Source organism: Pteropus vampyrus, unplaced genomic scaffold (assembly GCF_000151845.1).
Source record: "Pteropus vampyrus isolate Shadow unplaced genomic scaffold, Pvam_2.0 Scaffold25, whole genome shotgun sequence".
Classification (NCBI taxonomy): Eukaryota; Metazoa; Chordata; class Mammalia; order Chiroptera; family Pteropodidae; genus Pteropus; species Pteropus vampyrus.
In genome coordinates this window covers 10,497,666-10,516,982 of record NW_011888806.1, presented here as the reverse complement: position 1 = coordinate 10,516,982, position 19,317 = coordinate 10,497,666, and the positions used below count along the sequence as shown (strand labels likewise).

Genomic DNA, 19,317 nt, shown 5'->3' with positions numbered 1-19,317 from the left:
TTCCACCCCACCCCAAATGATATATCCTAGACATGACCAGGCTTGAGAGACTCATTTGTTGGTGGATGTGTGTCTGTCTATATTTGGGGCATGCTAAAAATGGAAAGGACCCACACTACGTCAAAGCTACTTTTCCCCCACAGATAACCTTATTATAGTGAGGCTATCTTCCCTTTTCAGTCAAATGTAAACAAATGTTAAACATTTTAAATGGGCTTCACTTAAATCTGTTTCTCTACAAATAGTACTTATGGAGATATTTGAAATTCTTTTACATCTTTAGAAAATATTTCTAAAATGCTCTCTGTGATGATGGCAAGTTTTCAGGATAGGATCCTTTGCTGATAATATGTGAAACTAATTTAAAAACCCAACGCTGTACATCCATTTCACATTTGCTTTAATTCTAAAATCAACACCTAGAAAGATAACTTTTATTTTCTTCTTTGTACTCAGGGTGTTAAGGAATTAGCAAAGCAGGTGAAGAGTTTGCCAGTGGTCAATTACAACCTCCTCAAGTATATCTGCAGGTAAGAATTGTCTAAAAGACAAAACTAAACAAAACAAAACTATATTTAGCTTGATACTAATTTAATGTTCGACAATGAATAAAACCACTTAACTGCTCTGAGCTCTAGTGTTGGCCTCTATAAAATTAAGAGGTTTGACAAGGTGATCTCAAAAGTTTCTTTGAGCACTAAAATTGCGTGACTTTGTAATTTGTTATTTTTAAAGTCTCTCTTGCCTTTACATATTAAAGCTATGTTGTTTTGAACTTTCATCAAATTTATTTTTACATGTACCATGTACTATTTTTAAGAGAAGGAACATGTTCCTTAGCATGAGAATGATTTACTTGGGAGTCCAGACTCTACCACTGACTATTTATGTATCTTTATGCAATTTTCTTATTCTCTCTGAATAAGAGTCCTAATAGGGAAAATGGTAGTAAAAATACACATTTCACACAGTTGTTTTAAGTGTTAAATTATATTTGTAAGTGATTAATGTGTATATAGTAAGTGCATACTAAATATTAGTTTCTTTCCATTCCTTTTCCACCTCAGGACTCATTAAAAAGACATTTGTAATTCATTCTATTAGAACGGTAATTGTACCTGATAAAGCTCTCTCTCAGTGGGTACGTTTAACTTAAAGCCTAGGATGGGATGTGCCATGTCTGTGCCCCTGTTTAAGAAACCAAATGTGGGGAGAAAAAGCCAAACATGTTAAATTGAAACATATTAAATTTAACTAAAGAGATTGATGATTGGTACTACTGCAGTGTCTTAAATGATAGCTTCCCAGTCCATTTAAAAATAAATTCAAATTTTTAATTCAGTACAATACATCATTCATGTATGCTTTTTGTGTCGTGCGTGATTAGATAAATATTCAGCAGACTAGAGTTAAGACTATTGTGAGACACTGTGGAGTTCACTGTCAACTGCAACTGAGTAGGAATTCCAAAACCTCCTACTATAATTTTATGGTGATGGTTATGTTTAGGAAGCAAACAAAACCTTAGGCTTCAGAATTTGAAAAAGCAAGAAATAGTTTTACTGATAGCATAGACTTATTAACATGCAAGTCTTCCATACCGAGATTTCGAACCAGTTCAAGCTATTGTAGTGGATAGTAAAAAGGTTACATTTTCTTTAAGAAAAGAGCAGAAAGCATACTTGAGAACTGTATTGAGAGTCTTTATCTCTACAGTAGAAAAACTTAACTGCTCTTGAAGCATAGAAATTCTTGTAGAAATAAAGAAGGTGATAAGGAATGAAAAAAGCCTGAAATTACAAAATCAATCCCTCCTACTAAAATCATTCAGGGAAAGGATTGTTTCATGCCTCTTATTCTTTAGCATCTAATAAATTTGAACAATTTGTGCTTATAATTTTTCATGTCAGTAGAACTGAGGTTTTAATTTAAATCATGTTTGATCTCATTTTTTAGCAGGCTATGAATTTGAAGCTCACAAATTACTCCACAAAGAGGGTTGATTCCTCCTCTCTGAAATCAGGGATTATACCAGATGATCTTATTTATAGTTCTCAAATTGAATATATATATATTATATATATATATTACAAATATATATATATACACACACATATATATGTATATATATATATATATATATATATATATATATATATATATATATTTATATATTTAATATGTTATTGAGGGTTGGCAGGGAAACCATAGTCTCAAATCTCAAGTCCATAATAGCATTATTCAAACACTTATTCCTATGACTGCCAGAGGAAACCAAGCCAGGCCAGGGATGATATTGTATATCATGCCTCAAGTTTAATTCTTAATTATTTAAAACATATTTTCTTCACATTTAATTGAATGTTTGAATTTCTAAATAATGTTATCTTCATAATCATTTTTGAACATGCTCCATGTCATAAATATTTCCCAAAGACCTGTTTATTCCATTGACAGATTTGACCTCATGCTTACACCCAACAGGTTTTTGGATGAAGTGCAATCGTATTCGGGAGTTAACAAAATGAGTGTTCAGAACCTGGCCACTGTCTTTGGCCCTAATATCCTGCGCCCCAAAGTGGAAGATCCTTTGACTATCATGGAGTTGGCCTGAACCTACTGAGCAAACTAGGGAAATAGGTGAATCATTGATAACTCTTTATTGACTCAAGCTTTTCAAATGCAAATGTTTTCTTTGCGAGTCAGGCATTTTTTTTTTTTTTCAGTTTACTAAACATAATAACTTACTACGTGCTTCCTCAATAGCCTTACAAGAATAAATGAAACTTCCATTATGCAGAAACTGGAAAAATCAAGTTCAATTTTTGAGTCCAATACAATTTTCAGAAAAGTCAAAAATTACCATTTTAAGGTAATATGTTTTTATTAATTTTGGTTTTATTTGGCTTATTTCGAGAGGGAGAAAAATATGATCTTCTATAAGACAATGTTACTTGTTTACCTGTGGGATGAAACATGAAGGAATTCTTACTTTCTAAGTTACAAAAAGCCTCAAATTCTTATCCACAGTAACAGAACTGCTACTTCTATTTATTTCCAGAAGACCTTACTGCCTGAGTACCTTTCTTCCCTGTTGCTATTAGTGGCACATTGTTTTCTGCAAATTGTTCTAATCGAACATTTAAGAATCTATGAGGGATGAGAGAAGGAGAAAGAATATTTTCAGTTTCATTCTGAGTTTCTTTGTCTCGAACAAAATACCTCCCTGGTACTGTTCCTTTCTTTAAAATTCTAAGATTTTCATTTCTCTGTGTCTTATGAGAAATAAAGCATTTAAATGTTTGCCTGCATCAACTCAGCTTAATTTCCTTTGTTGAATATTGAGGGCAATATAAATTGAACATCACATTTTGGCAATAGAATAGTTTATCTAGAAGACTTAATTTCTACCTGAAGAGTTTAGCAGACATTAGAAAATACAAGATGTGAAAGTACAAGAAGCTTAAAAGATACTTTGGTCCATTGTTTTCTAAAAACCTTCTCTTATTATAAAATAAAACATATACATATAATATAGAAAACCACCACCACTACACACACACACACACACACACACACACACACACACACACACACGTGCACGCACATACACACACACCTTAATGAATTATTATAAGTAAGACACTTCAGAAGTCACCACCTAGATCAAGAAATATAATTTTATAGGCATCCCAAAAGCTTTTCCTTGTGCTACCTTCCACCTTACTACCCAGACATTCGTATCAGTAATTTCCTTGCATTTCTTAGTAGTTTTTTTTAACTAAATGGACTTCTCTAGACGTTACATTTAATCTTTACTAATCTTTTATTTGATGTTTTAAGTCTCTGAATGTACAGGATCTCTGAAATTTATCTGTTGAAAAATTAAGTTATTTGACTTATAGATTTTCCGAAGGCCTGGATTCTGTTGATTACATATTCATAATGCAGTTTAACATATTTCTCTGCCCTCTATTTTCTAAAATTAGGACCTGGATCAAATTCATGTTTGATATCCATAACAAAGCTATGGATTATATTATCTGATTCTCTCTCTTTTTTGTGATCTTAGTACAATTTTTAAAACTATCAACTCACTTGAAGGCGAAATGGTGATATTCTAATTCTAAAACTTTTTCCCAATTTTTTATTGTGATAAAATACACGAAACATACAATTTGTCATCTTAACCATTTTTAGGTGTACAGTTCAGTGGTGTTAATTACATGCATATTGCTGTGCGACCATCACCACCATCCATCTCCATAACTCTTTTTATCTTACAAAACTGAAATTGCACCTATTAAACAACAGCACCTCCTCCTCCCTCACGCCACCCCCTTTTTACCCTATTTTACTTTCGTCTCTGTGATTTTATTTCTCCAGATACCTCGTATAAGTGTAATTACACAGTATCTGTCTTTCGTGATGGGCTTATATTACTTAGCGTGATGTCTCCAATGGTCATCTATGTTGTAGCATTATATTTTTTAACTTAAGTGGAACGCTCTTTATTTAAAAAATCTCTTCTCATTTACTACTTAGTAATGCAATGGTAACTTTCATAAATAAAAAGCAGGATAAATGCTGCTTGAGTCTTTCCCTTTATTTATTAGTTTTTTTTTTAAAAAATGAAATAAATTCTTATCCTCTAAAAGTGAGTTCTCCTCCTCCTTCTTCTCCTTCTTCCTATTACAAATATCATTATTAACACCATTTTTACAAATATTATTATGAACTCATGTATTTAAATATATTTCATGGGTCAGTGCATTGTAATTATTATTCTTTGTAATTATTTGTAATTATCGTTTCCCGTTTTGGCTAGTGGAAGTTACTTCAAGTTGCCTCCTGAGTCCTTTTGACATGATCCGAATAGTTTTGGATAGCTTTCTTTCTTTTTAGTATGTCAGGATTTCCTAGGCTCATATTGAGTTTCTTGCCCCTAACCTATAATCAGTCAATTTCCAGAATCTAGTTTCTAAAAAATTTGTTTAATGGGAAATGATATTTCAAGATCAAAATGTAGGTACTAGTGATGCTCATTGATACTGGTTTGGTCATCGTTTCTAGGTCTTTCAGTAGACAAAGCTGATAGATACAAACGCCTGCCTACAGATGTTTGTACATATTACATACACTACACACACACACACACACACACATTAAAGAAAAAGTGTGTCACAAGTTCACACTATACTTCCAATTCAAAATCATGACTATAAATTTTTTTTTCATTCTTTTCTCTACTATAGTTTTATCTCTTATCTTCCAAATGGATATCCTCGTTCTCAAAAACATTGGAGATGATAGAATTAGAATATCTCATAAATAATCATTTGCTCTATCTCTCATCAAACTCATAATAGTCTCAGGATAACAATATTAATACTACTAACACCAGTATGGATATTGCAAACATTTAAAAACTGTTTACATATGTTCTTCTTATTCTCCTTTTATTTTTATATGTATACTATGTCTATATTGTCAGCATGTATACCCATTATCTACTATACTCTCTCCCTTTTAGTTCTTATCTAGTCTTAGTTCCAACTGTAACTGCATTTAATGATCACGACAGGTCCTCATTTTGATGTCTCCAAAGTCTAGTGGTTCTCAAAATGTGGTCCATTTAGGAGGTCCATGAGTTCAAACATAGCTTCATAATAATATTAAGATTTTTTTTTTACCCTTTCACTATGTTGACACTTGCACTGATGGTACAAAAGCAATGATGGGCAAAAAAAAAAAAAAAGTAGCACCTTGGTATGAATCAAGACAGTGGTGCCAAATTCCGCTAGCACCATTATATTCCTCACCACCATGCACTGGCAATCGGGAAAAAAGTCAATTTTACTTAATGTTCTGTTGAATAGTAAAAATAATAACTGTATTAAATCCCCAGCCTTGAGAATTTTTTTTAACATTTTGGTGGAGAGATGAGCTCTATGTATAAAACACTCTTCTGCATACTATTTTAAAGTAATGCAATAATTGGCTTAAAACATTCGTATGATTATTTGAGTTGAGAGCTGTACTAACTGCTTTTTTATGGAACTTCATGTTTACTTAAAAGAACAATGCACAAACTATAGTTCGTCATACTCGAGCATTTGGCAGACAGGTTCTCAAAACTGTGCTAAGTTAACCTTTAAGAAAAATAACTGCCCGTATTTGTTGCCATTGATAAAATTTGAACTTTCATGTGAAAAACTTATACCTAACACCTTGAGCTTGACAGCTTCTTAATATTTAACCAATGTTCTGGTGAGATTGTATAGATATTAACAGATGTGTTTTTGATACTCTAGAACTAAATGTACCAACATTGGAGTATCTGCATAACTCAATGAATTCTCCAAATGACATGTTATCATTAGCCAGGCATATGTAAAATATCCAATCAACGTTCAGTTTAGCTTCTCTGACTTCATAGAGCCCAATCTTCTGTTTTTCACATAGTGCTACGAAATATGCCAGCTTGCTTTCTAAGATGAACCGGCTTTGTTCCAGCCTTTGGTTTTAATTAAACCTCCCCTTTCTTTTATCTCTATTGAATTAGTCCTTCTAGATTTTGATTCCATTCCCAACAGTTGTCCCTTCCTTGTGGACCCCTATCTAGAAGGGACTGTTGACTGGTCAGTGTTGAGAGTTCAGTGGGGCTAGATGACTTTACTATAGATCACCTCTATTGGACAAGGAGTACTCCCTCCCAATTTCACCTACTATTCCTAAAGTAGCCCTTTGCATTTTCCAGTGAATACCTATGCTTTGGGGATTCTCTGTTCTCAGGCCCATTAAAGACCCCATTGCTTCCTCCCATTTCTTCTCACACAGACACCAACACCGTGCATGCCTAGTGGCAATGGGGATTCGTCTTCAACTACTTGTATTTGGAGGTTTGGGAGGTTACCTTGTCACCTAGTTTTGGTGTGAATGTGGTCCACGACTTTTGGAGTTTGCTAACTAGTTGCTCTGTTTTTATGTGGGGATTTGGAAAGCATCAATACTATGTTATCACCATCTTCCTAGAAGTCAGTGTTTGCTTGCTTGTTTTGTCTTTTTGTTTATGTTTTAACTCTTGTTGTTGTTTTAGAAGACATCCTTTAAAAATTAGATAGTCCACCCTTCCCCTCCCTGCCCATATTTTCAACAGAAGAAAGCAAAGTTGCTCTGGGAAGAAGTAGAATCCTAAGCTCTGAGTTTCCTAGGACACTGAAGAACACCATTTCAATGAGTCCCTCCCTTGCTTCTTTTTGTCTGTAAGAAACCTGATACCCAATGAGAAAAGTAATTTTCTCTAAATACAGTGATAATATGTGCAAGAGATGGGTGCACAAGTAGAAAAATAGGGTTTTTTTTTTTTAAAAGAATAGGGGAAATGGAGCAGTAAAATAATTTCATCTGTTGTCTTAATTTGTTTGGATCATGCCAGGTCTCAATTCCATGGTACAAACATATAATGGAATACTACTCAGCAATAAAAAGAATGAACTACCAATACATGCAACAACATAAATAAGTGTATTATGCTGAGTGAGTAATGCCTAGACACAAAGGGACACAAGCGAATTTTTAATATTTATCATTATGTGGAGTTTCCAGGACTGTCATTTATCAAAAATCACCATATATCTTACAGATATTTGCACATGTGCAATATGACAGTTATAAGGTTATTCTTTACAAAAATACAAATTAAAACTGCATTTCCGTAGAACCCTGCCACATATAAACATAACGTATATAAATATATACATATATATATACATGTATTATATATATGCATATATATATTATAATATGTATGTGTATATAAGTGTATTTTAAAGTGCCTGAGTACCTTTAAAGAAAAATAGAATTCTTATGCAAAGCTATGAAGAAAAATGCCTATAATATAGTATTTAAATTCAAACTATATGAAAATTATATGAGCAGGAAGAATTGCTGGATTGTGTAGCCAGTGGGACTTCTGAATCTGCTTGGACTCCTCAGAATAGGCTGGTGATTATAACCACTCTGGCCTCATTATTTGGGTTTCATATTTCTCGTTAGCATTCTAAGAGAGAGAATGACAGAGAAGGGGAAATAAAAAGGAAAAAAAAAAGGCACATAGTGACACACACTTCATCATTACTACCAAGCTAGTCTGTCCTAAATGGCTATAAAAATGGAAAGAAAGTTCCTTTACAAGAAACTATTGTCATTTATTATCTTGGATACTAGATAAAAGCAAAGCTTCCCAAGGTAGAAGAGATTTCTAAATCTCTAGGATGCTGACACTCACTCTATAATTGTGGCAGGAACACTTAGGCATGGCTGTTCACAGACTCATCATAGAGACCTTGGGGATGTCACTTTTCAATTAATTAAATGTCCCACGCAGTTCACAGCTATGATGGAAAGCAGCACTGCTTCAAATGTTAATATTCCAGTGATGGGAAAAAGCTCCATTTTTCCAAAGTACTAGGCAGAATCATATATAATAGAGGCTGCTAACATTTAAAACTGTGCCTGTCATAAGAGAAAACAGTAAAATAGAACTAAGTGCATGTGTCTTCAAACACAGTACATAATGGTGACAGTGTTGACAGCCACTTTAACAATACCAAAATCTTTTCATCTGACTCACTGCTACATGCATTGAAAATAAGATGACAAATTCAGAGATTACTAAAGGAGGAAAGATGGTTATCTAATACGATTAATTTCATTCAGTCTTTTTTTCTTCCACAATTCTGTAATAATTAATGATTCAATAGACAGTTGTCTTTTATTTCGTTTCTTATTTAGAACAACATCATATTTGCTTACTATTACTGCAGTAATAACTGAAATATAACAGGACAGAAACACAATTTGGAGTAAGAAGATGAAGCATCAAATTTCATCTTGGTCACCTATTGCCTCTGTGGACTTGAGAAAAAGCTTAACCTCTCTGAACTTCAATTTTCTCATCCAAGAAATATTAAGTCCTATCTCACAGTCTTTTGAGAAATTTAATTTAGAAGATGTATGTAAAACATTTCCAACATGGTGTTTCTCAAACTCTAACACATGCAGAGGTCACCCAGTGTTTTCGTTAGAATGCAAACTCTGTTCCAGAAGGCCCACCGTGGGTCCTGACATTGTGAAGCTTCCAGTTGGTGCCAGTGCCACTATTCCATTAGTGCTGGTGTCATCTGGGAGCTGGTTAAAAATGTAAAATCTTATGCCCCACCTAATACCTACATTTTAACAGAATGTCCAGGTAATTTGTATCAATATTAATATTTGAGCAACACCGATCCAGCATCAGACTTAGCCCATTGCAAATTCATGTTTTAAGTATAAGTTTTGAGTCATTACAGAAGAAATGTGCAAGATATAGATATAACACATTTTTTTCTATTCAAAATTTGATTGGAATTCAATTCTAAGTCAAATCTTGCCTAGGTGATGCTTTAAGCTGGAGAGTGGCCTCGCCTCAGATCGGGCTTCTAGTTTGACGGCCACTCAATTAGCAGCTGTTTCAGTAGGAAACTGCAGTAGGAAAAATTAGTGTCCAATTTTTCTTACCAAATCTCATGTGTTAAGAATTTTATGTAGAAACTATATTTACCAACTAAAATTGAAGTTGTTTCCCTATATTTATTTATCAGAGATCACTGTTAGGAGCTTTGAACATGATATAAACAGAGCTAACACATAAATCAATACAGTTCAAGCCAAAGCAAAGATGATTTCTGTTTGTTTGCATTAGCCTAGACTGCTTTATTGTGGGTAGATGAATAAAAGTAATACTTAAGAAGATTTTTAGGGAGATTGAGGCCCCCCAAGTTAGGAAATTAGTTTAGAAGCCCAGTTAATAGTGGCACCCAGTTTTAAAGGGTGGGAGCTCACCTGGTAAGTCAGTGAGTACACAAAAATATGTGGTTTTGGCTAATATACTATAAACTTGATAAAACCATTAAATTTTAAATAAATTACTGCTTTTAATAGTAAATTATTTTTATCCAATATTGTTTGAATTTTTTTTACGGTCTGAAATTTGTAAGATATTGATTTCTAATTCATACTTTACAGTGCATAGTAAAAATATGAGGATCAAATGGGAACCATAGTATTTTCATCTGGGTAAAAGAATTAGTTCCTTTCTTGAAGGTCTTCTTTAAAATGCCCTGAAGTTTTAGTATTTCTTATAGAGCAGATTTGCTAGTGACAAATTCTCTCATTTTTTTGTTTATCTAGGAATGTCTTTATCTCTTCTCCGTTTTTGAAGCATGAGTTTGCTGGATATAGAATTTTTGCTTGACAGTATTTTTTTTCAACATTTTGAATATTTCATCCCATTTCCTCTAACAATGAGAAATGATGAGAAACCAGCTGTTACTCTTAGTGGAAATCCTTTGTACACAAATTGCTTCTCTCTTGGGCATTTAAGGTTCTCCGTTTTTGGTTTAAGACAGTTTAACTATGATGGGTATAGGTTTGGATTCTTTTGCATCTGTCTGACTTGGAATTTGCTAAGCTTCTTGGATATATGTATTCATGTTTTTCATCAAATTGGAATGATTCCAGCAGCTATTTTTTGAAATATTCTTTCTGTTCATTTCTCTTTTTCTTCTCCTTCTTGGGACTGCCATTGTGCATAAGCTTAATGATATCCCACAGGTCTCTGAGACTCTGTTCATTTTTCCTCATTTCTTTTCCTTTCTGTTCTTTAGACCAGGTAACCTCATTTGACCTGTCTTTGGGTATGCTTATTCTTTATTCTGCTTACTCAAATCTGATGACGATCCTCTTTACTGATTTATTTATTTTTTAAGTTCCGTTATCGTACCTTTCAGCTCCAGAATATTTCCTGGTTCTTTTTTATACTTTCTATCTACATATTGGCTAGATATTGTTCTCACTATACTTTGCTTTCTTTAAATATGGTTTCCTTTAGTTATTAGAACACATTTAAAATATCTTATTTAAAGTCATTGTCTAGTGAATACCATGTCTGGGCTTCCTCAGAGTCTGTTTATTTATTTATTTTCTGTATATGAATGGACCATACTTTCTTATGCTTTGCATATTGCATAATTTTTTGTTGAAAACTAGACTTTTTAATAATATAATAATGTCAGAACTCAGGATATCAGATTCTTCCCCTCACCAGAGTTTGTTATTTGTTTGTTTAGTTATTTTTCTGAACTAATTTTATAAAGCTTATAATCTTTGCCATATGTGGTCACTGAAGTTCCTACTTGGTTCCTAGAAGTTTCTACATGCCTAGAACCAATAAGCTTCCTATTTAAATTTTTTTTTATTTTAATATTTCAATTAGAGTTGACATTCAATATTATTTTATATTTATATTAATTTCAGGTGTACAACATAGTGATTAGACATTTATATAATTTACGAAGTGATTCCCTACGATTAGTCTAGTACCCACCTGGCACTATGCATAGTTATCACAATATTTTTGACTATATTTCTATGCCGTACTTTACATCCCATTGATAAGTCTCACATTCTTTACCGAAGGGCTCTGTGTGCATGTTAAGGCAAACCTCTAACACTCAGCCAAGCAATTTACAACTCTGCCTTAGCCTTCAATTCTTGCTTGTGCAGAGTCTCAAAATCAGCCAGAGGTGAGAGACCAGGGACTTCTCCGTTTCTTCCCAAGCATATACACAGCCTTGGACATGCACATAACCCTAAGCATGCATGTAGTCTTCTAGATACCTAGGAATATATCGGAGCTTTAAAATCTCCTATGGAAATCCCATTCCTCAAACTTTTTAAAAAAGGTTTTTGGTTAGTCTTTTGTTTGCCCCAATTGTTATTCACTGCTTCAGGCAATCATGATGTTAAACTAAAAAGCCCTACATTGTATTTGATGCATAACTCTGAGAAAAATGCTGTTAATACTGGTCGAATTCCTAGTCAGATAAAATGAAGGCAAGCCTCATTATTTGAGTCTTCCAGGCAACTACTAAACAGGTCAAACAATGAAAATACCCTGGGAATGGTGCTTTAAAGGAGTTCTAACCCTGTTCTCCCTATTCCAGGGGCTTCCAGACTGCTGGTTACCACTGTGATTGTGGGATGTTGGGATGTTTTCAAGGCAATTGCATAGCTAGGGAGAGGAAAATGGAAACAGGAAAAGTTAAAATATCACAGAGCTTGCTGTTCTTACTGAGATTCAACCATTTCTCTTGTATAAACACTCTCCAGATAGCAACAAGCCTTTAGTTAAGTTCCATATTTCTGAAAATGTTGATTTAGAACATTTTTTGTCAATTGCTTTTAGGGAGAAGATTTTTGAAGGTCCTTATTACACCATTCTGGCTGATGTCACTTCAAATGCCCTGAAGCTTTTGACTAGTGAACAAAAGTCATATGGAACTTTATTGCCTTGCAGACAGACAATTGTCAAAGACAGACAATATGGTTTCACTTAGTGATGCCACTAAAATGTCTTGATCGTTTGGGGCAATTGTCAAATGAGAGGTCATAGTGACCTCTTCCTGAGGAAGAGTTCTCATAATTAAATGTCTAACTTGCAAGGATGTTGTGTAATGATTAAGAGCTGGGTCTTTGGAACTAGCTAACTCTGGGTTCAAGCCCTGAGTCAGCTCCTTAATAGCTTTGTGACCTTACTCAAGTTATTTAAACTTACAATACAAAAATGATAATAACTACCCATTTACAGATTCATTTTAAAATCTAAACTAACAAAAGTAAAATGCTTGGTACAGTTCATGGCACGTAGTAAGTGTTCAAAAAAATTTAGCTTCTATTGCTATTATCATCATGAAGAATGTAGTTCAACACTGTTAATAATAATTCTGAATGTTCACCTGAATGTGGTTCCTTAAGAGTCACTTTCAAAATGGGAGATAAATCAAAACTATTTGACTCATACTACTTCATTTTCTATGCAATTCCAGGCACCGTGGTGGTCCAGCAATTGATGTCAGTGATGATTAGTGAACATGATCACCTTTTCCCCAAAGATGCAGAACTGCAAAGCAAGCCCCAAGATGGAGTGAGCAACAACAACAATGAAATTCAGAAGAAAGCCACTATGGGTCAACTACAGAACAAAGAGAACAATAATACCAAGGACAGTCCTGGTAGGCAGTGCTCTTGGGACAAGTCCGAGTCTCCCCAGAGAAGTGGTGTGGATAATGGATCCCCCACAGCCCTGTCTGGCAGCAAAACCAACAGCCCAAGGAACAGCATTCACAAGCTGGATGTCTCTAGGAGCCCCCCTCCTATGGTCAAAAAGAATCCTGCCTTCAATAAGGGCAGTGGGATTGTCACCAATGGGTCCTTCAGCAACAGTAATGCAGAAGGTATTGAGAAAACCCAAACCACGCCTAATGGGAGCTTACAGGCCAGAAGGACCTCTTCACTGAAGGGGTCTGGTACCAAAATGGGCACCCACAGTGTACAGAATGGAACGGTGAGAATGGGCGTTTTAAACACTGACACACTTGGGAACCCCATGAATGGTCGCAGCATGAGCTGGCTGCCCAACGGCTATGTGACCCTGAGAGACAACAAGCAGAAGGAACAAGCAGGAGAGTCAGGCCAGCACAACAGGCTCTCCACCTATGATAACGTCCATCAGCAGTTTTCCATGATGAGCCTTGATGACAAACAGAGTGTTGACAGTGCCACCTGGTCCACATCCTCCTGTGAAATCTCCCTCCCAGAGAATTCCAACTCCTGTCGCTCCTCCACCACCACCTGCCCGGAACAAGACTTTTATGGTGGGAACTTTGAAGACCCTATTTTGGATGGGCCCCCACAGGACGATCTTTCCCACCCTGGGGACTATGAAAACAAAAGTGACCGGAGGAGTGTGGGAGGTCGAAGTAGTCGTGCCACCAGCAGCAGCGACAACAGCGAGACATTTGTGGGCAACAACACCAGCAACCACAGTGCACTGCACAGTTTAGTGTCCAGCCTGAAACAGGAAATGACCAAACAGAAGATAGAATATGAGTCCAAGATAAAGAGGTGAGGAAAATCTAGAGCTCATAACTGCTAGAGAGAGTGCGACAGACTCCTGCTATAGGACAGGCTCATGCAGAGGGTTAAATATGCTAGTTCCAGAGCCAGAGACCCGAGTTCACCATTTATATGCTGTGAGAGTTAGGGCAAGTTCACTTTATCTCTGTGATCCTTGGTTTTTTAATGTGAAAAATTTAAATGCTGGTAGTATTTACCTCAAAAGTATATAAGAAATCATTGAACATTGTCCCTGGCACAGGAGAGGTGCTCAATAATGCTGTCTCATTATAAAATATGCGGATTTGTGCTAGAGGGCTGGAAAGAGAGGAGATGGGAAGGGATGACTGGAGAATAGGGAGCCTGTTTTCACTGAGAGGAAAAGGATGAAATAAGGGTAAAGAAAGATGTAGAAATAAACAGACCCTTTTTTTATTCTTTCAATTGTTGAATGCTGAGAGCATGTCTGCTATCTGCTAAGCTCAGTTCCAGGCCCTGAGGATTCAAGAGTGACTAAAACAGACGTTAACTCAGCCCTGATGGAAGAAGCTTCCATTGTACTGGAGCAGAAGGATAAATGAGTAAAATAGACCCCATGCTAAGTAGAAGACTAAAGCAGGGGAGAGGGCTAGAAGTGTTGGTGGGGTGTAATTTTAAGTGTAGGAGGTTAAAGAGAAAGCTGTACAGATACCAGGTGGAAGAGCCAGTGGAAATGCCATGCGATGAGATGAACAGGAGCCTGGGGAGGTAACGAGCCGGGCGACAGGGCCTTGGAGATCATTTTAAGTCTTTGGCTTTTACTCTGAGATGGGAATCCATGGAGGTTTTTGAGAATGGTGATGACATGAAGCGTGTTCATATGGACAAGGAGAATTGTAGTCTAAATGGGGAGCAAAAACTATGATTTATAAGGAAACAGCTATGTTAAAACCTAATTTATGTCACTTTACGTCTTCTTATAAGATGATCACGGTAGAAGTTTGCTTAGCAACTTCTCCAGGGAAGCAACCCGGGCAAGATAAGGGACATCGGCTGAGTGTCCTATGTTCACAGTGCCCCTAACAGGTGTTCCATGGACTGGAGAGGCAGAAATACAGACAATGGAACATAGGACTCACAAATATTATCTTATGCTGGAAACCTGAAAGTCACCACACCCGTGTTTCACCGAGGTCACAGAACTGACAAAACTGATTGCTTTGATGTTCACCTCTCAGTTTGGTGTAATGGAAAGAACACCGAATTTCCCAGTCAGGAGAAGGTTTGAGGCTCAGTGCAGCGTGAGGGAGCCCACCTAGCAGTCTCGGTCCGAGCCTCAGGCTGTGTGCCTTAGTGGACCTCTTTCTGCACGGGCATTCTAGGGTCCTCATAGCTTGTCCTAACATCAGTCTTTGTTCTGCTTCAATGGCTTCCATGGCTCCAAACCCACAAGGTTTCTTTTTTATATATAAAGTTGACTTTAATTTATTTTACTCTTTCCCATTTATCAATTGCCAGGCCAAAAGATACGTATTTTCAAGAGCTATGGTAAATATAAAATAAAATACTATTTATATGTTAGATTGAAAAATTACTTTCTTAGGAAGTGGTTTTTTAAAACTTCATTGAATGCAAACTTGGTCTGAATTTTTCTATATAATGCCGAGGTACAAGAGACTTAAAAAGAAAAATGGTGTTATCATCTTATAAGGTTACTCTTCTTTCTTAATATAATTTTTAGAACCACTGGCTACCAGAACTCTGAATTGTTGCCAATGCATGATGATAAATTAGCATTTAGCACTGGGAAGCAAGAGGTAACACTTGAAACTTGCAGTTGGATAGAAAATAAATTGCCATTTTGAATGGCTGCAGATGTACACATTCACTTACATCCGTGATACATTTATGTTCTGAGTCTATGGTGCATTTCAGAGACTTTGATGAAATAATAGAACTTTCTAAAAGAGTGTCATTTTACTGGGCCCTTTCACCATAGCATTCTTACCCACCTGACAGGCAAAGGGGGAGATCCACAAGAAAGTAGGGCAGAGAAGCTACCTCATGCCCAAGCCACAGAAATATGAGAGATAGCTGTTCTGCTTAATTTTTCCTGTTTACATTTCTCTTTCAATTCCTTTTTAACTCCACCCACATGTATTGAGGCTTACATAGGCAGATCACACATACGTACATTCATAAATACATATACATATATAGATATATATATCTAGATAGCTCAATAAATGATAAATAAATGATAGGTAGGTAGATAGATAGATAGATAGATAGATAGATAGATAGATAAATGATAGATAATATTTTACTTTATCAAATCATTGATATATATGTTTTGTTTTGTTTTGTTTTTGTTTTTAAACATGTGAGTTTAGTATTATTTCCCCTCACTACCCCAGTTAATTTCTACCTTTATTGTATTGTGGTCAGAGAAGTTTATTTTTATGATATCAATTATTTGGTCTGGTAAAAACTATTTATTCTCCTATTATTGGTTTAAGATTCTACATATGACCAATAGATCAAATCTGCTAATCAAGCTGTTCAAATCTTTTACATTTCTCCTAATTTTTATCAGATAGATTGTAATTTTTGACAAAGGTATCTTAAAAACTAATCTTTGTGGATTTATCAATTTCTTTTTATAATTCTGTTATATTTTATATTGAATAATTTGAGGCTATACTGCTAGGTGAAGAAAAGTTCAGAATTATGTATATCTCCCTGATGAATTAATTCTTTTATCATTAAGCAATGGTCATCTTTAATTGTAATAATGCTTTTTGCCTGAAAGTCTATTTATTCTGATATTAATATTACTATGCCGTTTTTATTTTGATTAGTAACTTTCTGTTAGGTATTTTCCATTAACTTTCAAACTTTATGTTTATTTGTTATGAGGACATATATTTTTCAATTCTGGAATATTTTTATCCATTGCTATTTTATTTATTTAATCTCCCTCATTTTCTTAATTTTCTCTTTCTACAATCTTTATTAAAGTATATTGAACCTTCTTAATCCATTCTCCATCTCTGTTAACCTCTTTTTATTACATTAAATTTCTGTTTTTCTTATTCTGTGAGGAAGTCTGGGTAATATTTCTCAGAACTGTTTTCCAGTTTACTAATTTTTTCTTCTTTTTTGAAATCTATTTTTAATTTTAGTTGACATACAATATTATGTTAGTTTTGGGTATACAACATAGTGATTCAGCATTTACATACCTTATGAAATAAGTCATCACAGTAAGTTTAGTAACCATCTGTGTCACTGTACATAGTTATTATGATATTACTCACTATATTCTCTGTACTTTACATTACATTCCAGTGACTTATTTTATAACTGAAAGTTTGTCCTTTTTAATACTCTTCTCTTTTTTGCTCATCCCTCCACTTCCATCCCCTCTGACAACCATGAGTTTGTTCTCTGTATCTATGAGTTTCTGTTTTGTTTGTTCATTTGATTTGTTTTTTTAGATTCCACATGTAAGTATAATCCTATAGTATTTTTTTCCTTTGTCTGACTTATTTCACTTAACATAATACTCTATAGGTCCATTCATGTTGTTGCAAATGCCAAGATTTTATTCCTTTTTATGGCTGAGTAATATTCCATCGTGTGTGTGTATGAGTTTGTGTATATCTCACATCTTCATCCATTTATCAATGAACACCCACATTGCATCCATATCTTGGCTATTGTAAAAAATGCTGTAATGAACATAGAGGTACATATATCTTTTCAAATCAGTGTTTTTGTTTTCTTTGGATAAATAACCAGAGGAGGAATTGCTGTATCATACAGTAGTTCTATTTTTAATTTTTTGAGGAATCGCCATACTATTTCCCATAGTGGCTACACCTAGTTTATAATCCTACCAACAGTACATTGGAAAGGAGAGTCCCCTTTCCTCCACTGTTATTTATTGTATGTTTGGATGTTAACCCTTTATCAAATATGTCATTTGAAAATATCTTCTCCTATTCAGTATGTTGCCTTTTATTCTTGTTGGTGGCTTCCTTCACTCTGCAAAATCTTTTAAGTGTGATGTATTCCCATTTGTTTATTTTTGCTTTTGTTGCCTTTGCCAGAGGAGACATAGCCAAAAATATATTAAAGACTGATTTTTAATTCTGCTGATTTAATTCTGACTCTTTACTCAGCCCATGAGTAGAGTTTTTGGCATCCCTTTTATATAAAAACAATTGATGTTATAAACTTTCATTTGAATACTTTCAGTTTTCTGCCTTTCTTATACTGAAGACCTCTTCTCCCTCATGTGAAAAGTAAAACCCTAGTTCTAGCCTCTAGGGCCTCTGTCCAGGCAAGACCAATACCCCTTCTGTGTTTCCACTTAATGTTCTAAATTTGAGTTCCTACCTCAGTTATAATATCTGAAGATGCTCTTTTATTTCTTTTAACCTTGGCTATGTATTTTTAAAATATTTTTACTATAGATTTTTGTAGCATGGCTCTGTGTTTGCAGTGGGAGGGATTCCTTCTGCATTTAATTCAGTTCATTAGAATTCTGAAAGTTTCATACAAGTGCCTGGTACATACAAATGCATTAACGTGTATTTTTTTAAAGGATTGTCTTCCTTGGTATTTAAGCTCAAGTTTCTTTCGGCATTTTAATTCTAAAATAATAGCTTTAGAAAGCAAAGAATATATATTATAGAATAATTCTGAGTTGCAACCAGCACACTGCCAGGTGGTTATATAAAAAATGTGATCATGTAATTAAAATAGCTTTCTAAACTACTTATAGAATATGAAAAATATTTTTTTAAAAATTCTAGTTACTTTCAAAAGGAGAATATTTATTTTAAGTGTTATTATTATATGGATGAAATATCAAGATATGTGAATTAATTGATTTCAAAACAGAAAAATATTTGAGATTTTAGTTTCTAATTGTTATTAAAATAATCAGATTTCTGAGAGGTACACATACATTAGCCTTTCTAATTTCAGTGGTATGATAAATCTATACATATCCTGGGGACGTCAGCTCAGAAGGGGAAAAATTAAAAAGTCAACTATTATCAAGATTCATCTTATAATAAATAAGTACTAATACTCTTTGAACAACAATAAATTATTTTTGGAACTGAGCGATTCTGAAGAAAACTGTTTTCAAGGAAATTATCTAAAATTATACAATTATCCTAAAATATACAGCTATCAATCTATAGAAATATACATCTAGAGATCCTAAAACGTTATTAATTTGGAAGGCAGTGAGACATGGATAGCAGGTTACTTGGATGAACTCCATTGTCACAGAATGTCAGATGGATTACTTATTCAACCACG

At 34.6% G+C, this 19,317-nt stretch overlaps 1 protein-coding gene across 5 annotated transcripts in view; it reads left to right on the top strand.

The window, feature by feature from the left end:
- ARHGAP24 (Rho GTPase activating protein 24) overlaps positions 1-19,317 on the top strand; it is a 464,137-nt gene that overhangs the window by 442,349 nt on the left and 2,471 nt on the right. For all 5 annotated transcript variants that reach the window (XM_011356326.2, XM_011356328.2, XM_011356327.2 and 2 more), the window contains 3 exons: positions 457-530; positions 2,485-2,605; positions 12,929-14,007. In XM_011356326.2, the coding sequence (XP_011354628.1) occupies positions 457-530; positions 2,485-2,605; positions 12,929-14,007 (1,274 nt within the window). The remainder of the gene's footprint in view (positions 1-456; positions 531-2,484; positions 2,606-12,928; positions 14,008-19,317) is intronic.